Source organism: Leptopilina boulardi, unplaced genomic scaffold (assembly GCF_019393585.1).
Source record: "Leptopilina boulardi isolate dan_hultmark-lab unplaced genomic scaffold, ZJU_Lbou_2.1 LbouV2_121, whole genome shotgun sequence".
NCBI lineage: Eukaryota > Metazoa > Arthropoda > Insecta > Hymenoptera > Figitidae > Leptopilina > Leptopilina boulardi.
The window spans coordinates 3,670,988-3,698,216 of NW_026137665.1; the positions used below are offsets into that span (position 1 = coordinate 3,670,988).

The following is a 27,229-nucleotide window of genomic DNA, read 5'->3' on the forward strand; positions in this document are numbered from 1 at the left end:
TTTTCCAATAAATAAAAACTGAAAATTCATATTAATCTTTCAAAATATGAAATTTTAAAAAATCATTTCTTCAAAAAAAAAAAAAAAAAATTTCTTTTTGAACATCGATACGTATTTTTTTTTGGTACTTATTCGGATTTTTTTGTTCTTTTGAACTTAGACAAAATTTTAAGTTTTTTTTCAATTTTTTCAATAACCATTTCTAAATAATAAAAAAAAAATTAATATTTACATATTTGAAAAAGATTAAAAATTTTATATTATACTAGCAAAATTAAACGCGCACAAGCGCGCCAAATTGAGTATTTAATTGTTTGTTATAAAGAAATTAAAGATTAATATTATCAATAATAATTTAATTTATTAGAATATTATTACATATTAAATGATAATAATGAAGATTATATGTTTACAGGCCTCGGATTATACGACTTTTTCCGACTTTTTTCAAAAATACGACTTTTATTGACTTATTTTAATAAAATACGACATTTTTTTTTTACATTTGAAAAAAAATGTAAATAAAATACATTTTTTTAGTATAAAATGTAGATCTTCTTCAGATCTTCTTCAATTCAATTATTTAACAAATTTTGAACTAAAATGATTCTTCACTAAATTAATTATTTTTAATAATTTTAATGAAATACATCACAAATTCAATTATATCAAAATTATTTTTCAATTAAAATTTTTATGAAATTTAACAATTGTTTATAATTTAAAAAAAAATTTCACAATAAAATTGAATTTTTTTTTCAAACTTTCAATTCAAAATAAAGTAAAATTTAATTATTACAAGAAATTTTAATTCAAAATCAATTAAAATTCAATAATTATCAAAAATTTTCAATTTAAAATTTAATTATTTACCAAGTTTTCAATTTAAAATGAAATAAAATTCAATTATTTTCTACAATTTCTATTCAAAATTAATTATCCAAATTTTCAATTAAAAATGAACTTAAATTAAATTATTATCCAATTTCAATTAAAATTCAATTATTTCCCAAAATTTTAAATTCAAAATGAACTGAAATACAATTATTTTCCAAATGTAAAATCAAATAAAATTTAATTATTCTCAAAAATTTGAATTCAAAATTAATTGAATTTTCAATAATTTGAATTTAAAAGCATCTAAAATTTAATTATTTCTAAAATTTTCCATCGAAATTTTTTTTTTTGAAATTTAATAATTTCAATTATAACTCTAAGGAAATTCAATTATTTTTAACTATTTTAATAATATTCTTTGAAATTTCAACTATCTGAAACCATTTTTCAATTAAAAATGATTTTCAAATTATTGCTTTGTCCGCATTTTCTAATAAATTTTTAGTGAAATCATCTAAAATTTTAATTACAAAATACTTAAAGTTTCAATTAATTTCAAAAATCTCAATTTTAAACCTTTGAAAATTCAATTAAATTTAAAAAATGTTTTGCAAAAATTGTTTGATAAATTATTTTTAGTTCTGTAAAATTTAATAATTGTTTTAAAATTAACAATATCTTTTGAAATTTAATTATTTCTAAAAATTTCAACTTTAACCCTTCCAAAAGGATTATTATTAAAAAAAAATTTTTTATTTAAAAATCTGTAAAATTTTTTTTTTTTAATAAAAAACAAATCCACTTTTTTTTGGAATATAAATCGACTGAAACGACTTTTTGTCTCTTTAAGTTGATTCGAGGCCTGTATTTTTATAATAAATATTTAATAGGTATTCGTTGGCCCCTGGTACCTTAAAAATTAATTTTTAAAAATAAATTTTTTTCAAATTACTATCTTGTACGAAATTTCCTGGTGCATCTTTTTTCTCATCATAAATTTTTTGTTTTTGTATCAACAATTTTTGAATCAATATACAACTTTAAAAAAAATTTCGTTGGTAAACGTTGTGTACTTCAGCTTCGTGAATTGAATTTTCGAATTTGGAATTTTAAAGAAACTTATTCCGAAATTTGGAAACACAATTATACAACTTTGGCAAAAATGAGAAAAAGAATTGTCAAAATTTGACACGTCATAAGATTACTATTCAAAAAAACACTTGAAATCAGAAAAGGCCAACTTCAAGTTAGGACAGAAGGACAGACCAAGCATTTTATTATTATATAATTTTTTCAATTTTTATGATTGTCGATAATTACTCCATAAAAAATTATCGATAATTTTTCCACCTGTAATTTTAATTATAACATAATTCTAATAAATTATTTATTTATTAATTTACAGTAATTATATTAAATTAAAATTTATAATTTCGAAAAGAATTTAATCTTAATTCATTTATAATTTGTGTGAATAAAAATCAAACATATATATACAAGCGTTAATAATACTATTTGATTGCAGATGCTTTCAAAAGCACGAGGGTGCCATTCAAGGGGCAAGTTTTAGTCCAGATTCATTTTGGTTAATCACTTCTTGTACATTTGGAGTTTTAAATCTTTTTTCCACAAATGAAATAATTGACTCTTGTCCAACAAGTAAAAGGGATATAAATCTTTTTGCTACTGTTGACGATGCTCATGATTTAGGTGTAGTTTGTTGTGAATTCTCCAATCGAGAAGAAATAACAGGCAAGTTTTTCCTTGTCTTTTTTTTTTAAATTGAATTAAATTTTATTCTCTAAATTAAAATGAAAATTGTTGACAAAAATAAAATTTTAAATCCCTAGAAAACTGGCGGCTCATCGAGACCTTTATCATCTCTATTATGATGAAAAAGGATCTCGATGGCCGCAGAAAGGCGTAATTAACAGGACATTTTATTTATTTATATATTTATTTGTTCATTTTATTATTTATTTTGTCTTCTATTGTCTTTTTACAAGTTTAATGTTTATTTTTGTGCTTTTATATATTTCAGTCTTTTTACAGTTTTTATTTATATTTTATGTGTTCTTTTGTCTTTTTACAATTTTTTCTGGTTACTTTATTTATTTTATATTTTATTTATTGACTTTTTTTAATTGTTTTTCTTTTGTGGTGTGCTGTTAATTCCGCTTTGACATTGAAAATTTTTTATTATTTTAAAATTCTAACGCAGGACTAGACGAAGTCGCTTTGCGACAGAATAGGACTTTATGGTACTTTTTACAACCCTCAACTTCTTATATTAATCATAAAAATGTTAAAAAAAATTTATTGTTGCATTTATTTTTTATAAAAAAAATGGAGAAGTCTTCACGACAGTACCGAGGGTGGATAAAGGGCTCCCAAGAAGGGTTGACGGGTTTTAGTGGGTCGGGGCTGGTACACGGAAAAAATTAATTCAGTATATTTTACAAAACTGTGACGGAGTAGCGGATACAGCTCTTTACGAAACTGAGTTTTGTAAAATGTGATGGATATTTTCGGATAAACTACAGAACTTTCGTTGTTTATGCTGAATATTTCTGGAGTTTATCCTGAATATTTCGTGACATTTTACAACACTCAGTTTCGTAAAGAGCTGTATCCGCTACTCCGTGATAGTTCTGTAAAATCTACTGAATTCATTTTTTCCGTGTAGTAGTTCGCCAGCTTATTTTGTTTATAGTGTTCTCCTTTTTTTTTACCAACCCCATATAACCTTGCCATGCGGAAGCCAAGGTATCTGTATACAGATTTCTCAAAAGTCCCTAAGCAAAAAAAAAAAAAAAATAATAATAATAATAATAATAATAATAATTGTAAAAAATAAATTATAGGTAATGATCCACCCTCAAAACTTTACCAATTGGTAACATGTGGAAATGATCACAATGTAAAATTATGGAACGTAAGAGTCGCACAATCAAAATGTGACACTGCAAATTCAGTGGCATCAATAACTCTTTATAAAATATTGGAAAAACATAGTAGTGCCTTAACTTGTGTACGATTAAGCTTTAATGGAATGTACACTGCCAGTTGTGGCCTTGACAAAACAACAGTCATTTGGGAAACAGTAAGAAATTTTTAATTAATATTGAAAAAAAAGATAACTAATACACATAGATTATTATTAATACCGTGGATGTACCAGTTACTGTCCATGTCCCAGTTTCCGTCCATTTTACAAATATCTCGTATAGTAATTTAAATTATTTTTTAACAATAATTTATTCCTTTTGGCACACAATCGACTTATTAGTTTAAGTAAACAAATAAAAGAAAATAATTTTTTTATAAATGTTATTTTGAAAATTAAACTGGACGGAAACTAGGTCTTAGGTGGACGGTAACTGGGACATCCACGGTATATAAAAATTAAATTATTTTTAAAAAACACTTATAAAAATAAAATGCTTTTAGGATACCGGTAAAATAGTTTCAGTGCTTAAAGGACATAATAGATATGTTGCTTGTTGCGCTTTTTCAAAAGATGGTACTCTGCTAGCTACCGGTAATTTGAAATTTGTTTTTTTATTTTACGTTTTCCTTATTATTATTTTTTTTTTTTTTTAAATTAGCAATTATTTTTCTTTTTAATACTAAGCCAATTATTTAATTTCTTTATTTAATTATTCATCTAATACAATCACTTAATAATAAAGGGTCACTTTTTTCAAAAAATAATATTTTCTATAATTAAAGTTTTCTGAAGAGTTCCCCCTTCGGGTATGGAACCCTAAAAATCTAAAAATGTATGTTTGGGAATTTGAATGTTTTCTAATTTTTCTACATGTTCCAAATCGATTTGATATTATTTTTATAAACATTTATAAATTATTTAAAATTGTTTAATTAGTTTGATTCAGGTCTGATAAAAATTATGATTTTTTTTTTAAAATGTCCGATTTTTTCGAATTAAATCTGATTTTTTTGATTTACATCAAATTTCGTTTTACTTAAGTCACATTTTTCAAAGGTTCAGTTCTAAATTATTTATTTTTTATTAAATATTTAATTCATAAATTTAATGATAAAAGTATCAAAAAAATATTTTGTCAGAGTCAGGAAAAACTCGGGGATTTTTATTAAAAACACTGGAAAAATATCAAATAGCTGATTTTTTTTAAATGCAGACTTTTGGGAAAAAAATAGAGAAATTTAATCAAATTTTCCATGAATTAAACAAAAAAATATTTTGTCAGGTTCAAGGAAAAAGACAAAATTTTGTCTAGAAATTAGGGAAAAAATAAATTAAATTTTTATAACAAATGACTTTGAATAAAATGTCAATTAAATATTCGCCAATAGTTTTCAAAGATAAATTTTGAATTATAGAATACAAAACATTAAATTATAAAAATATATTTAATTAAAATTCATTTAAAAAAAAAGGTTCAAAACATTTCAATGTAAGACAAATTTTTTATTTAAATCATAATTTCAATCATTAAAACCCTGGTTTGATTTTGACAAAATAATTTTAAAATATTAAATTAAAAATACCAGTTGATCATAGGCTTCAATTCAACGAAGTTGTCAAAAAATGATTTTATTATAATTTTATATAATTTCAAAAAAAAAAACTACATTAAAAAATAAAAATTTATAAATTCAACTTTCAGAAAAAAAAAAATGTAAAATATTTTTTAGAAAAAGTGTACCTGAATCAATCATCTATAATATAAAACTAAATTATTGCGAAAAGTTAATAAAATATATTTGTAAGATCAGAAATAAAAGAACTTCTCCGCAATTATAATTTATCCATTATAGTACACACAAAAAAAAATTTTAATTAAAAGAAATTAGTTTCTTTGTCTTGTTTTATTGAAAATAAACTTTTCTTCCAAATAAAAAGAAAGATTTTTTAATACAAAGAAAGTTGTGTATCAAGATTGATAATGTGATTGATTCAAAGAAAAATTTTATTTCAATAAAATAAATTCTAATATTAATATAAAGTCAAAGAACAATATTTCTTTGATTTAAAAATGAAAATTTCTTTTGTAACTTCTTCTTCTTCTTTCTTTTTCTTTTGTAATTTTTTTTAAACAAACAAATTAGCTTCGAATCGAAAGAAATATATTTTCGTCTTTTAATTGAAGAAACAAGGCAAAGAAAATAATTTCTTTAAAACAAAGAAATTTTATTTTTAAATATAGTTTGCGATATTTTCGCATATATTGATTTTTAGAAACTAAATATAAAAATTTAAAAGAAATTTGTAAATTAAAAATTCATTTTAGGTTCTAATGATAAATCTGTTATTATTTGGGACTTAACTGGAAGTTTAACAGTCGATTCTGAAATTGGACGTGGTGCGCGTATTATTCAAAATACAGAAAACGATGAATCGGTGAGTAATTTGGCATTTTTAATCGTAGATGAATAAGAATTTAATGACGATATTTTTTAAATTTTTTTCAAGGAAACTGAAGTTGTAAAACATGCGGAAACAAGTTCAAACGAAGTACGACTTATTCATTGTATAGATGATCATACTGGTTCAGTAAATGGAGTCTCAGTTTTTAAGAATAATTTAATCGCTTCAGGATCAGGGTCAGTAAGAATTAATTAATTAAATAGATTTTTTTTTTCTTTAAATGTAAATCAATTAATTTTTCTATTTTTTGGAGAATGCTCATGAAAAAAAAATTTTTTTTTGAATTTTTTTTTGCTTTTTTGATTTTTAAAAATTTTATAAAAAAAGTAAATGAGAAAATAATTAATTTTGAACTATTTTGCAAAATTTTAATCTCTCTTAATTAATTTTCAAATTAATAATACTGAAATCACTTTTTTTTTACAATAAATCAAATTTTATACTAAATAATTGAAAAACCAAAAAATTAAAGGGATCGAAATGTGAGAATTTGGGATATAGTCCGTGAGAATGAGGATGATGAACAGGAAACAACACTTCTTGAAAAAAGTTTTAGCCCTTTAAAGGGTCATAAATACACAATTCTTCATGTTGAATTCAGTCCCTGTGGAACAATGTTAGCATCATCTTCATTAGATGGTACAACTATAATCTGGGACACTGAGGTGACGGTATAGAATAATTATTTTTTTGATTTAATTATTTCATTTACAGCGCATATAAAAACGAGAATATTATTTCTTTATACACAAAATCTTCTAATACTTTCAATAAATGATAAGTAAGAAGTAGATTTGAGTGATATTATCACAAAAGTTTTTTTTGATTATGCACCAATTATCAAATAAATTTTCCATCTTTTATCTATTTTTTTTTTTTTTTTTTTGAGGGGGGTCCATGCTATTTCAATATTTCATTCAAATACTTAAATATATGAGATATCAAATTTCAAAATAAATTTATTAATTTAAAATTTTAATCAAATGCAAATTAAATCGATTGAAACTTAAAATTAACGAAACAATCTGTCCATTAATCGATTTAAGTTTCAAATTATCCGAATTTTAATTTATCCAAATTTCAACTGATTTAAGTTTTAAATTGTCCAAATTTTAATTCATTCAAATTTCAATTTAATAAATTTTTATTCGATTCAAATTTTAATCGATCTAAATTTCAATTCAATGTAAATTTTAATTTTAATTTCAAGTAATTCAAATTTTTAATTAATTCTAACTTTTATTGGTCAAAACATATTTATTAATTTAAATTTTACTCAAATTCAATAGATTAAAACTTGAAATTGAAGAAATTTCAATCCATCTAAAGATTACTTTAATTTTTAATTTATGCAACTTTTAATTTGTTCTAATTTTATTTGATTTTTCTTTAAAATTATCAAAATTTTAATTTCGAATAAATTTTCAAATTATTTGAATTTCTATTTGTTTAAATTTTAATTGATTTAATTTTCAAATTATCCAAATTTCATTTTGTCCAAATTTTATTTAATTTTTCTTTAAAATTATCAAAATTTTAATTTCGAATAAATTTTCAAATTATTTGAATTTCAATTTGTTTAAATTTTAATTGATTTAATTTTCCAATTTTTCAAATTTCATTTTGTCCAAATTTTATTTGATTTTAATTTAAAATTATCAAAATTTTAATTTCGAATAAATTTTCAAATTATTTGAATTTCAATTTGTTTAAATTTTAATTGATTTAATTTTCAAATTATTCAAATTTCATTTTGTCTAAATTTTATTTGATTTTAATTTAAAATTATCAAAATTTTAATTAAGAATAAATTTTAAAACTATTCAAATTTCAATTTGTCAAAACTTTAATTAATTTATGTTTTAAATTATCCTAATTTCAATTAGTCCAAAATTTAGTTGATTTATGTTTCAAATTATCCGAATTTTAATTTATTTAAATTTATTAAATTTTAATTGATTTAAGTTTCAAATTATCCACAATTTTAATTTATAAAAATTTTAAATTATTAATGCTTGAATCATTGATTAAAAATTCCAATTAATAAAAATTTGAATAGATACAAATTTGTTATTTTAGATGTTAATTGGTTTTAATTATCAGTTTTTTATAACCTCTTTATAATGTCAGAAAGATTGAAAATTTGATTCTTGTGGTTCTATTTTTAAAAATTTCTAAAAAAATTGGAAAAAAATGTTTTTCCACGACACGGAATCAGGCTTAAGGGGAGTCATAACCTTTATTTTGACCCACTTAAATTTAAATTATAATTAAACGAGGTTATATTTTTTTTCTTGCATCATTTGGGTCCTAAAAACATATAAGGTGGTCAAAAAAAGAAAATTTTAATTTTTGACCATTTTAGAATTTTTATTTTTTGAAAAAATTAAAATTTTTGAAAATCCATGCGAGAGATTCTAAAGAATCATTAAAAAAATTTGGAAAAAATTTGACGATGAAAAATACTTAAAATTGTGAAAGAAAATACATTTTAATAGAAGAGTGTAATGATGTTTTAACTCATATTTTTCTTTCTTTTTTTTGAAAAAATTAAAATTTTTGAACATTAATGCGATAGATTCTTAAGAATCATTAAAAAATCGTGAAAAAAAATTGGCGATGAAAAATAATCAAAATTGAGAAAGAAGATATTAATTATATTAAGATATTAAGATATTAATATTTAAAATATTAATTTTTTTAAAAAATTAATTTCTAAAATGGTCAAAAACTAAAATTTTATTTTTTTGACCATCATATATGTTTTTAGAACCCAAATTATGCAAGAAAAAAAAATATCTTCCTACGATCATTAAAATGTAAAGAACTCAAAATGAAGGACTCCCTTTAAAATTGTTGTAACTACCTAGAAATAATTTGTTTAAAAATTTTCGAAAAAAAATCGACGAATATAAACGTAATTTTAAAAATAAGATTTTAATCTTTAAATTATAAAAAATCTTAAAACTTTTTCTTCTTCTTATCTTATAAACTTAAAAACTCACAATTTCAAGATTTAAAAAAAAAACTATTAAATTTATTGCATTTTTTTAAGAAAGTTATGGGCGCAGTAAAAAAAAAAATTATTAAAAATTGAAAATTTTGAAAAAAATTTATAAACGGCTTCATAAAAAAAAATTTTATAAAATCATGGAATCCTTTTTCGTCGTGTAGAAAAAAATAAAAAAAAAATTTAGACAAAATAAAAAGTGTCAAAGTCATGGGCCCTCTCATTATCAATTTACTCTTAAAATGTGATTGATTTTACTCACCTCTGTAATATTTGCTTCACATTTTGTTTGAAAATATTTTTTACATTAGTTCACTTGTAACGTTATGTAGCAATTTTTTTTTAAATTTAATTATTATTATTATAAAACAATAATATATTTTTGTATATATTTAATTGAAATATTTGAATAGAATGGAGAACAAGCGAGGGGATCTTTCATTAGTTCTGGATCTGGAATTCGTGTTTGTCGTTGGTCACCGGATGGTACGAAAATTGCAACTGCAGGAGATGATGAAAAAACAACTCTATGGGATATTACTACAATGGAAGAATTGAAGTAAGTTAAATTCTTAGAATTTTTTTAAAATTAAATCTAGATTTATATGGGTGATTCTCTCAAAAAGAACAAATTATTTGTGCACAATTTTGGACGAGGTTTTTGTTAAAAAATAATAACATTAATTTCAATTAATAAACATTCTCCCAGCCATACGATAAAATTCAACAAATTTTTATGGGATCACTAAAGAAAATTTCAAAAAAATGGCAAACAACTGAATTATTGAATGAAAACTAGTGTTAAAACTCCATTCCGTAACTCCATTCCGTAACATCAGTTTTTATTCAATATTTCAGTTATTTTACCTTTTTTTAAAATTTTCTTTAGTGGTCCGATTGAAAATTGTTAAATCCTAACGCATGGCTGACAGAATTTTAAATAATTTCAATTAATTTCCATATTTTTTAACAAAATATCTTAAAAGCGTAATTTGTCCTTTTTGAGAGAATCACCCATATATAGAAAAAAACGATCAGAAAGCAAAAAAAAAATTAATTTAATTACTTAATTTTTTAATTAAATAATTGACGAAAATTTTTTTTTCTTTAACATGATTCAAAAATTTAAAAAAAAAAATAATTTCTAACTCGAATTTTTAACACATTTCACAAGTCAAAATGCAAATGAAGTTTGGTAAATAAAGTAAAATTTGTTAAACTTTTATTTTTTTATATTTTTAATTTTAATTGAAATGAAATTACAAATTACAAAATATTTGTATTTTGTCTTGTTTAATTTTATCAAAATTCGAAAATTAAATTAAATTAAAGTTTATTTATTTACAAATAAACGGGTGATACACCTTTTAAAAAGTATATATAAAAATATAAAGAATATAAAAAATAAAAAAGAAAATAAAAATTCCAGATATTTTGAAAATAAAGTTTTTTTTTTAATTTTAATAATAGCTCATTCAAAATCCATTTTAGAAATATACCAAGTACAGGAAAAATAAACCCACTTTTATTTTGACGTCAGTCAATTATATATAAAAATGTCTTTATTAAATAAAGAGACATAATATATTGTCATTCGATTAAATTTAGTAATTTTCATTTGAATTTATAAATTGATATTTAATGACTAATCAAATAATTGCTTTGAACAATCTTAAAAGTCATTATAAGGTGAATTTATCTTTATTAGTTTCTAATTCGACATTATGTGAATGTCATAGTTAATGTTCCTTTTATAAAAATACATTAACGACATTCACAAAAAATATAATTAATAAATATTTTATTACTACTTTCATTCTTAATGTGTACAGTTCTTGAATATCAATCCGTCTATAAAATTTAGTTTAAAGAAATATTTGACACATTTCATTAATTAATATACGAGATGATTCTTCACTTTTTGTTAACTGTGTTATACTTGTTGTTACTTATGATAAATATTACACTTTTTGTAATACTTTTACTTAAACGTATACCAATTGCAATTGTAATTATTTGATATTAAACGGTAATGGCAAAATTAGCAATATTGTCAAAAATTTATATATTTTGGATTTTTTTTTAAATTGTACTAGCTGCTTTTTAATTTAGGTATCGTTTTTATTTATTCAATAATTATATTTTTTGATTTAAATATGTGACGCGTCGCCAAGAAAGGGACCTAAGCGTCCAGGAGTTTCAGGTTATGTTTGCCATATTTGAAAAGAAAAAGTACAAAGTGGATCAATTTTCAATATTAACCATTAATGCTTATCTCTTCATTATATCGAAAATATTTATTAAAAACTGCTTTTACTGTTACACAGTTAAAAAAAAAGATTTAATCAATATGAAACTGACACAAACTTAACCTACAATTCTTGGACGCTTAGATCCCTTTCTTGGCGACGCGTCACATATCGTTTTTATTTATTTCTTTAACCCTTTGCGGCACACATTTTTCATTCCATTCAAAAATACAGATAATCACACAAATTCAAAATGGCGGATCCAATATGGCGGACGACTTTTTGAAAACTTAATGCAATTCGCTTGAAACTAGTTACTCGGGGGTTTTAGGGGTCGCTGATTGCGAATCTGAAGTCAGTTTTTGAAAATTCAAAATGTCGGATCCAATATGGCGGACGACTTTTTCAAAACTTAATGCAATTCGCTTGAAAATTGTTACTCGGGGGTTTTTGGAGTCTTTGATTACGAATCTGAAGTCAGTTTTTAAAAATTCAAAATGGCGGATCCAATATGGTGGACGACTTTTTGAAAACTTAATGCAATTCGCTTGAAACAAGTTACTCGGGGTTTTTTGGGGTCGCTGATTGCGAATCTGAAGTCAGTTTTCAAAAATTCAAAATGTCGGATCCAATATGGCGTACGATTTTAAAAATCTAATGCAATTCGCTTGAAACTTATTACTCGGGGTTTTTCAAGATGATTTGGTAGCCTTGAAAAAGGCTGATTGTTATAGTTGCTGATTACAAATATCAAGTTTGTTTTTTAAAATTGGAAATGGCGGATCGTAAGTAAAATTCCATTTTTAGTTGTGATAAGCGGCGAAACAATTTCTTGCTGGCAACAGGCAGAGTGAAACATTGCAAGTTTAACAAATCCAAGACGTTCGCTTTTGGTCAGCTTTTGTACTGCAATGAGCACATATTGGATCCACATTTTGAATTTTGAAAAACTAACATTGGATTCGTAATCAGCGACCCGAAAACCCCCGAGTAACAAGTTTTAAGCAAATTTCGTGTATTTTTAAAATTTTCGGTCGCCATATTGGATCCGCCATTTTGAATTTTCAAAAACTGACTTCAGATTCGTAAACAAAGACCCCAAAAACCCCCGAGTAACAAGTTTCAAACGAATTGCATTAGATTTTCAAAAAGTCGTCTGCCATTTTGGATCCGCCATTTTGAATTTTTAAAAACTGATTTCAGATTCGTAATCAGCGACTCCAAAAACCCCCTAGTAACAATTTTCAAGCGAATTGCATTAAGTTTTCAAAAAGTCGGTCGCCATAATGGATCCGCTATTTTGAATTTTCAAAAACTGACTTCAGATTCGTAATCAGCGACACCAAAAACCTCCGAGTAACGAGTTTCAAGCGAATCCAAGCATGTTTTAAAAAATTGTCCGCCATATTGGATCCGCCATTTTGAATTTTTAAAAACAGACTTCAGATTCGTAATCAGCGACCCCAAAAACCTCCGAGTACAAAATATCGGTTCCCATTTTACCCAAATTTTCGGTAATGAATTTTTTTTCCAAAATAATGTGTTTTTTGACAATTATTTATTTATAATTGTTTATAATTTTGCGTAAATATTGTTACTTTTATTTTCGTTTCATTCAATAATATGTTCTCATTCACTTTAAAAAAAAATTAATGAATATTGCTTAAAAAACTTAAAATACAGTAAGAAAAGTTGTAAATAAAATAGGTGGTAATCTGGCTTAACACTGTACCGCAAAGGATTAAACTTTTATTATTAATAAAATTAATTTATTAAAATTAATAAATTAAAATATTAATTAATATTTATTTTATTTATTAATTTAATAATTATAATTTTTATTTATTTGATAAATAGCGTTCTTATATTTATTTATGTAAATTATTATACATTAATTTAATCGCAATTTTGAGATATTTAAGACACCAAATAAAAAATAATTGCAAAGCTAGGAAAAAATAAAAAAAATGTTTAATTATTAACTTTTATAATTTATAGAATTTTTGGAGGGCACGCTGAAGCTGTGACGGCGTTAGCTTTTACATCGGATTCAAAATATTTAGTAACAGCGTGTAATGAAGGAACTTGGGCATTTTATGATATCGAATGTGATGATGTTTCGTCTGCATTGTTAATGTTTTGTAAAGAAGCACATGATTTAGGTGTTCAAGGATGTGATTTTAGTCCTACTACTGGAATTTTCACTGCTTCAGGTATTTAATAATTATTCTTTTAGAATAATTTAATATTTCTTCAATTTTATACTATTATTTTTTATTCTATATTTAAAAAAAAGTCTTTTCAAAAACAAAATGTTTAACCCCATTTTTTCAAAATTAACGCTTATTTTTTATTCCATTTCTCATTTTAAAAAAATTTTTTTATTAATTTTCATTGATAAACTAAGATTTTTATCACAGGAATTCAATAAGAATAAATTTTTCAAATTTCCCTGACATTAAATAAAATCAAACCTAATAAATTTGTTTGGATCAATAAAAATTAGAATAATTATTAATTGAAAGTTGAATCAGTTGAAATTAAAATTAAAATTTAGATTGAATTAAAATTTAGATCAATTAAAATTTGAATCAAATAAAATTTTATTAAATTCAAATTTGGATAAATTAAATTTCGGATTAATTGAATTAATGATTGATTAGAATTAGAATGATTTTAAATTTTGATTGTTTAAAATTTTAATTAATAAAACGCTTCAATTAATTTAATTTTACATTTTTTAAAATTTGTTCTAAATCATTTTTAACTTAATGAAAAATTTTGATAATTTTTTTTTTTTAAACAAATAAATTTTTTTTATGATTCCTAAGATTAAGGATGTTAGGCCACTGTAGAGCACGAAAATTAAACTCAATTTTATGATTTTTTTTACAGAAATAGAAATATTTTTTTGGAATGCAAAATTCTATAAATTTTTCATCTCAAAAATATTTCTTGTAATATTTTGTGGACTTCATCAGCATCGTAGAGAATGTCTCATACGTTAATTAATATTTATTTTTATTTATTTTAGGAACATTTACAACAAACACAACTGGATTCAATAAATCATATCTCTTAGCAACATGTGGAAATGATTCTTTCGTTAAATTATGGAGAATTGATATTGTTAATGATCATGGTGACGAACCAAGGGGCTCTAATGATCATGGATGTTCTTATAGAATGAGAAAACAATTAGCAGGTCACGGAGGTAATGTTATGGATGTGAGATTTTCTTTAATACAAGGTGAAATTTTGGGAAGTGTCGCGACTGACAAAACTGCTCGACTTTGGAGTGTTGTAAGTATTTAAAAAAAAAATGTTTTTAAAATAATTTTCAATTTAAAAATAATTTAATTACAAATAAATAAATAAATAAAATACACACATTTTTCTAGTATACAGGAGTATGTTTACACGTACTCGAAAATCATCGCGGTCTTATCACGTCTTGTGCATTTTCTGAAGATTCAACTCTTTTTGTTACAGGTAAAATTTAAAACAAAATTATATAACTAATTTTTTATTGTAAAAATATTTTACAATAAAATTTTTTTATTAAAAAAATAAATTTAAAAAAAAGTACTAAAAATATGCATTGCAAAATATTTGATATATAAAAATAAATAAAAAAAATTTTTATTGTTTTTTAAATTAAAATAAACATTTTTTTTTTCGGCAACTAAAATTTTTTAAAAAATTTCAGGCGGTTTGGATAGAAGACTATTAGTGTGGAAATTGCCAGAACAATTAGTATCTCAGTCTATGTTAATAAATAGACTGAGAAATAGTACAAAGAGGGTAATTAAAAAGTACAAGCACATTATTAATTACTATAGACTGAATAAAAGTCCACGTTCCAATTAAAGTAGATGCATGATTGTTAGAATACAGAATAAATACACGCAAAGTTAAGTTTTTTTTTAATAAATAAAAACTTCTTTTTATTATTATTATTATTATTATTGATATTGTTATTATTATTATTATTCTTGTTGTTGTTAGTAAGATAAAAATTTCAAATTATTAGACACAAAAATATGTAGCATATATATATATATGTAGTAAATAAAAACTTTGAATATTTCAAGATTTATATGTGGAACTCCTATAAATTTATTTTTACTTTTTAATTTTTATATCTAGAAACTTTTTTGGCACAATTTTCTTTTTTTAAGCTTCTAAATTCTTTTGCTTTTAGAATTTTTAATTTATCTTTTATTTTAGTTGTTTATATTTTTTATAATACTCTTAAGGTTACTGAATGGTCTGCCAATGAAATATCAAAATGGTTAATGGAAATAGGATTACCAAATATTGTTAAACATATACAAACAACATCAATTACTGGTAGACATTTATTGCATATACCAGAAGAAGAAATCATACACAAACTTGGTATAAATGAAGATGAAGAGGTAATTTAACTTTTTTTTTTTTAAATTTTGTCATCTATTGCAACTATTTTGTTAAGTTTTTGTTGTTTCAAATTTTAATCAATTTCACTATTAATTGATCAAAATCTTCACTTTCACTTTAAATATAATTTATTTTAATTTTAAAAAATTTAGATTTCACTTTTTTCTAATTTTTTTTTCAATCAGCAATTAAATGGATTTAAATCTCAATCTATTCAAATTTTTATTGATTGTTTATTGTTTATTTTTGTTTATTTATACTCTCTCCCTGCACAAGCCGCAGGGTTCGAGGAAAACATCCTTTCATACAAAAAATCTTACAACTAACTTACAATAACTTAATATTAACCTAGTACATTATCTACTTAAATCTAAATCTTATCCGCCAAGTGCCTGGGTTTCCGTTTCCAGTTTCATTGTGCCCAATTTGGCTTCGTCAATTATAAAACTTAACATTAAATTAAACATACTTTTTTATTACCAAAAACAAATTTATACTTCCCCTACCGACCCCACCCCTTCTCTTCTTTTTTCTAACTCCTTCATCCATCCCTCTCCCTCTCCATTACCACTCAACACCCAACATACTCGCTCATTCACACTTCTCTCTTCATTCCCCTCATCTCTTCCACATCTATCCAGCACATGCTCCCAATCCTCATTTTCGAACCCACACACTCTACATAATCTCTCATCCTCTCTCATCCAATACTTACATTCATTCATTCCTTCACCCATTCTAAATCTCAATATCCTATTCCTTTTCCTCTCATTCCTTATTTTCACTAGGTATTTCGGTAACCCTTCCTCCTTGACCACCTTGTACCACCTGTTATATTTGGAGTCTCTTATCTTTTTCCATCTCTTTTCTTTGTCTTTTCTACTCCACTTCTCCACTATTATATTTATATTTTCCTCTCTCTCCCCTATCTCGCCCATCGCTTTCCATCTTTCTTTTTCCCAATTGGTCATATTCTTTCCCTCCTCCCTTTTTATTAGTTCCCAACATCTTCTCGCTAGCCCACTACCCTTTCCCTCCGCAAACTTTCTCTCTAACCCAACTGTTCTTTTTCTCTGCCTCACTATCATTTTCTCCCTCTCAATTTCCTCTCTCAACATATATCCGGGACAGCTACGATTCACACCCATTGTCCATCTTAAATATCTTTCATGCATACTTTCCATACTGCTCACTTCTTTCCATCCCCAAATTTCCACTCCATAACTTAACACTGACCACACCAACATGTCAAACATCCATACTCTTCTTCTCCAGTCATTCTTAAATCTTCTCATACCAATACTCCACACTTTTCCCATTAACTTTCCTGCCTTTTCTACTCTTCTTTCCACATTCACGCTTTGCTTCCCATTGAACTGCAGCCAGTATCCAAGATAACAAAATTCATTCACTTCCTCTATATTACTTCCATTCAACTTCCACACTTCATTTTCACACTTTCTTCTTTTTCTAAACCTCATCACTTTCGTTTTTCCTACATTTACACACAAATCTTTCTCTCTAACATACTTCTCAAATTCATTCAACATCAATCTCATTCCTCTTTCATCATCTGCCATTAATACCATATCATCTGCGTAGGCTAGCGAGAAGACCCTACTTTTCCCCAATATTACCCCACCTTTTCCCCTTTTTTCCAACTTTTCCTCCACATCTGCTATCAACATGTTGAATAAAATTGGGCTTAATGGGCATCCTTGCCTAAGCCCTCTTCCCAACCAAAATTGCTCTCCCAGCTCCTCTCCAATTTTCACTCTTTCCCTCGTGTCCATATACATTTCTTTAATTCTTTCCACCAATACTTCCTCTATTCCCTTTTCCTTTAACACCCTCCATAAAATTCCCCTGTTTACTGATGGAAACGCCGCCTTAAAATCTACAAAAACCGCTATCATCTTACCCTTATCCTTTCTTAAACTTCTATTCACTAAAAAATTCAACGTATAGATGTTATCTATCGTTCCCATCCCCCTCCTAAATCCTGTCTGATTATCTGGTATACAGCCTAACTCATCCACTCTCTTTTCTAACTTCTTCCTTAATATCTCCGCATATACCTTGTATCCCACCGGCATTAATGTAACCCCTCTATAATCGTCTACCCTTTTCCCTTCCCCTTTCTTTTTAATTGGAACTATTAGCCCCGTTTTCCAATCTTCCGGCCACCCCTTTCCCTCCCACACCTCATTTACCACTTTCCACATTTCCTTTTTAACCCACTCTCCCCCGTATTTTAAATTTTCCCCTTCCATACCATCCCCCCCTGCCGCCTTTCCTCTTTTCAGCCTTCCAATTGCTTCCTCTACCTCCTCTATACTTATTCCTGCCTCCTCTTTACTTCCCACCTCTCTTCTGCCTTCCCCTCTAATTCTTTTTTCCACTCCTCCACTTAAACTTTTAAAATGCTTTGTCCACTCTTCTAACTTTATTTCCCTAGTTATTCCCTCCCTCTTTTTTCTTTCCCTATTTATCACTTCCCACACCTTACCCTCTGCCACCGCTCTTTCCACCTCTTCCATGTATCTTCTTCTTTCCTCATCCCTTTTTTCCCTCAATAACTTCTCATGCCTCTTGTGCCTCTTATTATACAACCTTTTCTCTATCCAACCCTTTCTCCATGCTCTTATATACTCCCTCAAATCCTTTCTGCTCCATTCACACTCCTCATCCCACCAACCCTTTTTCTTTCCCTCCTCTCCTCCTTCTGTCTCTATTTCCCCCTTTATTTTTATAACTTTCTCCTTTAGTCTCCTAAGCCTTTCATTCACTTCCATAGCCTCCTCTTGTTCTTCCTCATCTTCTTCCTGCATCTTTCTTTCGTACTCTTTTAATTCTTTCTCACCCCAATCTCCCATTTTTATCTTCCTAGTAACCTTTCCTCTTTTCCCCTTTCCTTCCCCTCTCTCTATCCCTTCCAACATCACTATCATTGGAAAGTGCTCCGATCCTACCTCAATTCCTACTTCCATTCTGTTGATGATTGCTCTCACATTTTCATCCGCCAGCACATAATCAATCACCGTCTGTCCTCTTCCTACATACGTAAACTCTCCTTCTTCGTCACCCTCCACATTCCCATTCAAAATTGTCCATCCCCTTTCCGCCAATATCTTCAACATCTTCCTCCCCTCTTTATCCACCTCATTGTGTTTTGACTTTCTCATGTACTTTTGTTCTTCTTCATCCCATTTACTGCCACCCCTTTCCCCTGTCCACGCATTTAAGTCCCCCCCAATCAATACTTTCTCATCCCTTCCAAACTCCATCCAATTTTCTAACACCCCCCATCCCTCTTCCTCCCCCCTTCTCCTATATATGCCCACTATTGATACATACTCATTCCCTTTTTTTATCCTTCTCACCATACAGCCCTCCATCTCTTTTACTCCCTCCTTAAGGTCTTGCTCCTCTATGCCTTTCTTTACTCCTGACAACATTCCTCCAGCACTTCTTCCCTTTTTGTGATCTCTTTTCGCTCCTTGCATTCTCCATGTGAAATTCTTAGGTAATCTCTTTTTTATTCTATCCCAGTCTTTCTCCTCCACCCACGTCTCACTTAGAAATACTACATCCCACCCTCCTAAAATTTTCCAAAACCCTTCGTCTTTGTTTCCAAGCCCCGAAACATTCCAAAAAACCACTTTTATTCTATCTACTAATCCCTTTTCCCTTTGTCTCCTCTCATCTCTCCTTCTTCTTGTCCTTCTCCAAACCCCATCCTTCTTTCCTCCTCTATTACTTCTCCCTCCTCTTCCTTTACCACCCACCTCCTCCCATTAATCCATAAACATTCCCTTCCCCATTTTACCCAGTTCCCTTTTTCTCTCTCTTCCCATGCTTTCCTTCCCAGTAACCAACTTATCCTCCTCTCCCTATACGTCCTATCCTCATCTATTTTAATTGGCCTTCCTTTCAACTTACTCTTTGCCTTCATAACCCTCCACTTCTCCTCCTCACTTCCCAATTCCACCACCCAAACTTTCGGTTTCTCTCTGCTCTCTCCTCCCACCCCCCACATTCCTTTTACGCTTACCTCCACTCCTATATCCTTCATTATTTTCTCCACCTCTTCTTTTGCCCCACTTCTCTCAATTTCTACCCCCTTTATGACAATCCTTTCTCTCCTTCTTTCTTTTTCCACCCCCTCCATTTTCCTTTCAATTTCCTCTAGTCTCCTTTCTATTATCCCTTCCCCTCCCACTGCCCCTTCCTCCTCATCATCTTTCTCCTTACTCTCCTCTCTTTTTTCAATTTTTTCCATCCTTTTCTCCAAATCACTTAATTTCTCCAATTTTTCCTCAAATTTCCTCATTTCCTCCATCTTTACCTTTTCCCTCTCTTTAAATCCTTTTTCCATATCTTCCAACTTCTCCCACACATTTTCTTTTTCAAATTTTTATTGATTAAAACTTTAATCTAAAATTAAATAAATTCTTTTTTTCACTGGTAGAAGGAAAAATATTTTTTAAATTGAATTTTTTATTTTATTTCAGACAATGGGTAATCTAAAGAAACAATTGTTTTGGCTAAAGCGGGAAAATTCCAATAATGTAGAACCAATTGATGAGGCTGAAGTACCACACGAATTTTTCTGTCCAATCACACATGAAATAATGAAGGAACCAGTTCAATGTTCAGGTATTTGAAAAAAAAAAATTATTTATTTTTATAAAAAATTTTTCAATAAAAATTTTTTAATTTTAATTTTAAAATTAATTAATTTTTAAAAATAAAATTTTTTATAGTACCGTCAACGGGGGTAATTGTACCCACAATTTTACTCAGCACGTTATTAACATTTAAAATTAAAAAAATTATTATTATTACATTACTTTTTAATCTAATTTTTAAAAAATATTTATAAAAATAAATAAATAAAAACGTGAATTTAGATGTGCTTTGAAAAAACCATGAATTATAAACATTGATATTTTTTTTTAAACTTGGATTTTTCAAAATTGTTTATTTTTCAATTTAATGATCAGAGAAAGTTTCTTTTTTTTCTTGCATCATTTGGGTATTTTTCTATTTTTTTTTAAATAACAATTTTTGAAAATCCATACGAGAAATTTTTAAAAATCATTAAAAAAAACGTGTAAAAAATTTTCGATCAAAAATAATTAAAATTGTAAAAGTAGTTCAATATTTAAGAGAGGAAAGATTAATTAAATTTCAATTTATTTTTTTCTTTCTTTTATTAAAAAATAAAAATTTCTGAAAAATCATTAAATAAACTTTTTAAAAAAATTTTAAGACTTAAATGATGCAAGAAAAAAAATATAACTTCCTACGATAATTAAAATTTAAAAAGATCAAAATAAAAATGGTGCCTCTTTTTCAATGAAATAATGAAAATTCATTTTAAGTAACAATTACATAGGAAAATTTTAATTCATACAAACAATTAAATTAAATTTCCTTCGATTCAAATTTTAATTTATAAATTTTTAGTGATCCAGTTTTCAATTAATTCTAATTTTTATTTGTGAATACAAATTTATTAATTAAAATTTTAATCAAATGCAAATTCAATCGATCGAAACATAATATTAATGAAATTTCAATCTATCTAAAGATTAATTTTAAGATTTCAAATTTTCCAAATTTTAATTTTTCCAAATGTTAATTAATGTAGGGTTTTAAATAATCAAAATTTCAATGTGTAATTCAAATTTTAATTGATTTTAAGTTTCAAATTATCCTGTAAAATGAAACTTCATTTAAGTAACAATTTTTGTTATTTAGAAATTCGGTGTTAAATTTAATTTCTGTTAAATAATAATTTCAAAAAATTAAAATTCTGACAATATCCCCTTGGATTGTTTAATTACCCCAAAATTGGAAAATTAAAAATATGAATTTTATAAAAATCTCAATAAAATGATAAATATTATTTTACAGATGGATACACATATGAGAGAGCAGCAATAAATGAATGGTTCTTATGTGGAAAGTTTACAAGCCCAATGACTAATGAACCATTACATGACAAAAGTATTTCTCCAAATGTAGAATTAAGAAATGCAATTTATACTTTTCTACATGGAGAAGGACCACAATCATAAAAGAGTATAATAGAGATGATATTTTTATTTTTAATTTTTATAAAAAAAAAATTATTTTCCTTTATCAGCTTAATTCAAAATGATTACAATTATTTATATATTATAGATCATGTTTCTTCAATTTTTTTCTTTCTGCTTTTCATTTGCTATAATAAGATATTTATAGTTATAAATAACTGTGTATGAAAACAAAAAAAAAAAAAAAAAAAAAAATGTTTTAAGAGGACCAAGTAGACTGTTTGTTACATATATTTAATATTTACATAAATGAAAGTGGCCTTAAAATTCTTAACAATATATATATATATTAAAAAATAGCTTCAAGCAATTTAGAATTTTAAATAAAAATAATAAAGTCAAATTTTCCATTTAGGATGACATAATTCGTACGTGTGATAAATAATTAAACTTTAGTGAAAGTACAATTTTTTCTTTTTTAGAAAAACTCATTAATTCAAGTAATATAGCAATGCAGTTAAATAAATTTATATACTGTAAATACAATAAGCAAAACAATTTTGATGAAAGTTAAAACATCAATATTATTAAAAAAAAATGATAAAAAAAAAGAAAGTAGCTATTAACTAAATTTCTTTGAATTATTTTTTATAAATTCACGAAAATATTTTTTATTAAAAACTATTATTAAAATATTTTCCCATTTTCTTGATTAAAAAGCAAAAATTAAAAATGCAAATGAAATAAGATTTATCGTTTTTCTCTTTTGATAATATAATAATTTTTTTTTTGCACATTTTCTTCCAAAAAAAAAAAAAAAATTAGTGCCTTTTTTCAGTGTAAATTCTTAACAATTTTTTGTGTGATTGTCATATTATATTAATTTATTAATAATTATATATTCTATTATAAATATTTTGAAAAATAATATTAGAAGTGTATTTCATTCAGACTGTGACTTTGTAATATAAACTGTAAAATAAATGTGAAATTATTCAAAAAAAATATATATATAAATTACCCTAAATTAATATTTCTAGGTGCTTAGGTATAGGTTTTAATTTTTTTTTTCTTGTATTTTAGTTTTGCAGTATTTTGTTTTCTTTTTCTAATCAACACAGTACTTAATTTGACTCTAATGCCGAAATATTAGAATTTTCTGAAAATTTGAAAATTTTAATAAACTAACATTATGAAAATAGTCATTAAATATTTGAAATGAACAAAATTTAAATAACGATTTAGATGACAAAAAAAATTTATAAATTTATTAATTATATTTAAATCTGAAAATTTTACATACTTTTGATTAATGCATATACATCAGCATATTTGTATTGGTACGTAAAACTGACTCATTTCCGGTATAGAGACTACCTTAGTCATAAAGCGACGTGAACGACGAAAGGCAATAAACGCGTATACGGAACATAGGTTAGAAACATCGAACGTCAAAAAAGGAGAAAAATGGTTTGTATTTTGTGTCTTTTTCATCGAAATTTATTTTTATCATTCGTAACATGTGTTTTAAAGTGAAATTATTGTTAATGTTTGCAGGCTTCTTATTCCGAGGATCAGCTGGCTGGTAAGTGAATGCTCAGGACCTCGGTATTAAAAGAGGGGCACTTTTTTCCTTTTTTTTTTTTTTTTTTTGACGTTTAATACAGGTCAAGAGTATCTGTTTGCCTTTTTAGACACACCTTGATACATCATTCGCATCAGGGGCTACCTTTTATGGTTGTCTATTTGAAAGTGAACGTCGGTATGCAGTTCACGGTCCTTTTGAAGATCATTCTTGATATTTCTTTTTTTTCCCCAACTTTGCTGATTTTTAGTTGCAATTTGACACTCAACACACAATCATCCTAAGCGCGCGGATTATTTGACAATTATTAAAAAAAAAAAAAGCAAAACAACAAATCAAGAGGTTTATTGTATATTTTCCTTTGTTTTGGTTTTCTTTATCAGTGGATTTTTTTTAATGATACTGTGCTTAGATTTTAATATATTTTAGATTTAATTCTATTGTTATTCGTTGAAGTGTTCAAATTTTGTTTACAATAAAAGTATATTTAAAAAATAATCGGTAAAAATGTACGGGTTTAGTTATCAGGAATTGGCAAATCGAATGATGTCATCAATGGATGGTAAAGTGTGATTCATATTTAAGAATTTTGGTGTCAATATTTTTTTTATACTTAAATATTTTAAACTTTTTTTTTAAAAAATATTGTGTAAAAATTCTGGGTAGCCACAAGTCGGGATTTTTTTTTTATCAGGGAAATTTAGGAAATTGAACAAATTTACCGAAAATTTTGTCACCTATTTTTCATATTTTGATAATTTAAAACCTTTTTCACCTTTTTCTTATGATGCCATTTAATTTGTGGATATATTTAAAAAATAATTAAATTTTCAATATAAAAACAATTAATTTAAGTTTAGAAATGTTAAAAAAAATAATTTATTAGTTTTAAAAGAATTTTTTTTTTAACATTCCTAAATATTAATTTAGAGAAGGAAAAATTATTTTTCTAAAAATAATTCAATTGACCCAAACTTGAATTTATCAAAATTTTACATTGTATTGAAAATTATTTATAGGCAAAATTTCAATAAATTTAAATTTAAGCAATTATTAATTAAAATATTGCAATCAATGTAAATTAAAATTGATTCTAATTTTAATCAATCGTCGATATTCAAATCAATCCAAATTTAAATCTGTTTAAATTTTAATTTTTCCAAATTTTGCAATTTAATTAAATTTTATTCAATTCAATCTAAATTTTAATGTAAATTTCTGATTTTAATTTACCTAAAAATACTTCAATCATTGATGAAAAATTATAATTAATGAAAATTTATATAGATACAAATTAGTTGTTTTGCACGTTAATTGGTTTTAAATATAAGTTTTTTAGCACTTTTTGTTTTCAGGGAAATTGAAATTTTTTTTCTTTTGATGATTGGAATCACGAAAAAAGTATATTTTTTTTTAAATTATCAATGAAAAATAGTAAAAATTGTGGAACCTAAAAACCATGTTTTATTTTGAAAAATTGAAAAAAACAATTCTTGACAATTTTAAAATTAATTTTTACTTTTGAGAAATTTTATTTTTAAAAAAATTTAATTTTTTTTTTCAAAAAAAATTTGTTAATGTTGGGAAATTGTAAAATTTATTCTTGTGGCAACTCGGAAATTATTATTTTTCTCTAAAATTGTTTTTTGTTTGTTTTGAAATCAGTAGAAAATTCAAGAAATAAATTTTTAAAAATAAAAATTGTATTAAAAAAAAATCGATAAAGACCAAATTCTGACTAATATACGCAATGATGTAATTTAAAATATCATCTATATTGTTGATTAAAAATACGATTATTTAATTTTTAAAATAAAATAAAATATTATTTAATTTTAAAATTAATTTTTAATAAATTTTTTGTTTCTTTTATCAGAATTTCAGGAAGCTTTTCAATTATTCGACAGTCGTGGCGATGGAAAAATTCATGTTGCACAAATTGGCGATGCCCTGAGAGCATTGGGACAAAATCCAACAGAATCGGATGTTAAAAAATTCACGCATCAGCACAAACCTGATGAAAGAATAAGTTTCGAAGTATTCCTGCCGATTTATCAGGCAATTAGCAAAGCACGCACATCTGATACTGCTGACGATTTCATTGAGGGATTGCGTCACTTTGACAAAGACGGAAATGGCTTTATTTCTTCAGCCGAACTCAGACATCTTCTCACGACACTTGGTAAAATTTTATTTCTTTTTTTTTTTTATTACTTTATGGAAAATTGATTTTCCAATAAAATTATAGTTAAATAAACATTTTCTTGTTTTAGATTATTTTTTTGGTAAATTAAATATTATTTTTTTGAATTATTAGTAAAATTTGTTTTTAAATTGAAATTATTTTTCAGGTGAGAAATTAAGTGACGAAGAAGTTGAGACTTTATTGTCAGGACATGAAGATTCACAGGGTAATATCAATTATGAGGATTTTGTTCGTCAAGTAATGTGCGGTTAAAAAAAGTCTAGTTAAGTTTTTTTTTTAAATCCATTATTATCGAGATACTTACGTATATATTATATATTAATATTATTATTATTATTATAAAAAAAAGGATTTAGAAAATTCCTTTGTCAATATTTTCTTTACGAAACGATGAGAAACAAAATATTAAATTTTAAGGGGGGAATTGTAGTTTTTGAGATTATTATTCATTTGCGTAGAAAAAGCAAATAATTTTTTTTTTACCGAGAAAAAAAATGAATTTTCACTTAGTTGACAAACAGTGTAGCGTGTTGTGCCTTGATCCCAAAAAAAAAAATTTTACCTACATTCTAAGGAAGTTGATAACCCATATCGGTGAGCAATGCATATTCATTAACAATACACTATATTAATATATTTCTCTACGATAGAATTGAAATATTATTTTACCAACATTCCGAATAACAAAAAAAAAGAAAATGTAATTGTAAATTTGCTGAACGTTCCAATTATTTGTCCATGTATTTGCATTTAGAGAATATATAGATACTGATGAATCGAAATTTTTATTGTTATTCATTATCATTATGATTTAAATAGCAAGCTTCGCATTTATCTACTAAAAGCTACTATTAATTAAAAAATTTAAAAATAAAACATTGAAATTTTATATCGCTGAAGTTCACAACGTTTATGATCGACGATTGAAAAAAAAATCATTTTCATCCGGAAAATAATAAATTTTTTTGCCTTCAAATCAGTTTTTTTTTTAAATTGTTGATCGAGAAATGTGATAATAATTTGCATAGAAAAATATTTTTTCTTCTAAATCGTTGATCATAAACGTTGTGAACTTTACCGATGTTAAATTTTATGTATAATAGCCCCTAAATGAGTAGAATAGCCCCAGCTAACGATATTGATTTTAATTTTTAAATTAAAAGAAAAGCTTTAATTTTACAAAATGTCTAATAATCGGAGAAGTTAGGGAATTTATCTATACTTATAGTTTTTTGTAATTTCTAGTCAATTAATTGAAAAATACTTTTTTGGTAATTCAAAACATTTATATACAATCGTAAGAAAATTATCGATCATTTACTTTAAAATTTCATTTTTTTTAGAAGATTTAAATTTATCGATTTTTGTTTCAATTTCTTCTTTTAATAAGAATTTATATTTCCTTAAATTTTCTTTTACTTTTTTAAAACAATTTTTCACACAAATTCTCATAATTATATATA

The 27,229-nt window shown here is 25.3% G+C and overlaps 2 protein-coding genes across 4 annotated transcripts in view; both read left to right on the forward strand.

Moving 5' to 3' along the window:
- The window catches only part of LOC127285697 (WD repeat, SAM and U-box domain-containing protein 1-like), a 31,310-nt gene extending 8,993 nt beyond the window's left edge, over window positions 1-22,317 (forward strand). Inside the window, exons 5-18 of one of the 2 annotated variants that reach the window (XM_051311836.1) lie at window positions 2,363-2,589; window positions 3,702-3,940; window positions 4,288-4,378; window positions 6,114-6,223; window positions 6,296-6,426; window positions 6,723-6,921; window positions 9,674-9,819; window positions 13,508-13,722; window positions 14,544-14,812; window positions 14,911-15,001; window positions 15,219-15,313; window positions 15,769-15,930; window positions 20,446-20,590; window positions 21,854-22,317. In XM_051311836.1, coding sequence (XP_051167793.1) covers window positions 2,363-2,589; window positions 3,702-3,940; window positions 4,288-4,378; window positions 6,114-6,223; window positions 6,296-6,426; window positions 6,723-6,921; window positions 9,674-9,819; window positions 13,508-13,722; window positions 14,544-14,812; window positions 14,911-15,001; window positions 15,219-15,313; window positions 15,769-15,930; window positions 20,446-20,590; window positions 21,854-22,017 — 2,284 coding nt within the window. In that variant the 3' untranslated portion in view covers window positions 22,018-22,317. The remainder of the gene's footprint in view (window positions 1-2,362; window positions 2,590-3,701; window positions 3,941-4,287; window positions 4,379-6,113; window positions 6,224-6,295; window positions 6,427-6,722; window positions 6,922-9,673; window positions 9,820-13,507; window positions 13,723-14,543; window positions 14,813-14,910; window positions 15,002-15,218; window positions 15,314-15,768; window positions 15,931-20,445; window positions 20,591-21,853) is intronic. The other variant, XM_051311842.1, reaches the window with a different exon arrangement.
- A 993-nt stretch (window positions 22,318-23,310) lies between these two features.
- LOC127285303 (myosin-2 essential light chain) lies at window positions 23,311-26,548 on the forward strand. 2 transcript variants are annotated; one of them, XM_051311260.1, is made up of 4 exons: window positions 23,311-23,445; window positions 23,533-23,560; window positions 25,437-25,742; window positions 25,912-26,548. In XM_051311260.1, the coding sequence occupies exons 1-4, from the start codon at window positions 23,443-23,445 to the stop codon at window positions 26,016-26,018; spliced, it is 444 nt and encodes a 147-aa protein (XP_051167217.1). In that variant the 5' UTR covers window positions 23,311-23,442; the 3' UTR covers window positions 26,019-26,548. The 2 variants fall into 2 exon arrangements, with proteins under 2 accessions (XP_051167217.1, XP_051167213.1); XM_051311256.1 differs by lacking the exons at window positions 23,311-23,445; window positions 23,533-23,560 and adding an exon at window positions 23,833-24,122.
- The last annotated feature ends 681 nt before the right edge of the window (window positions 26,549-27,229 follow it).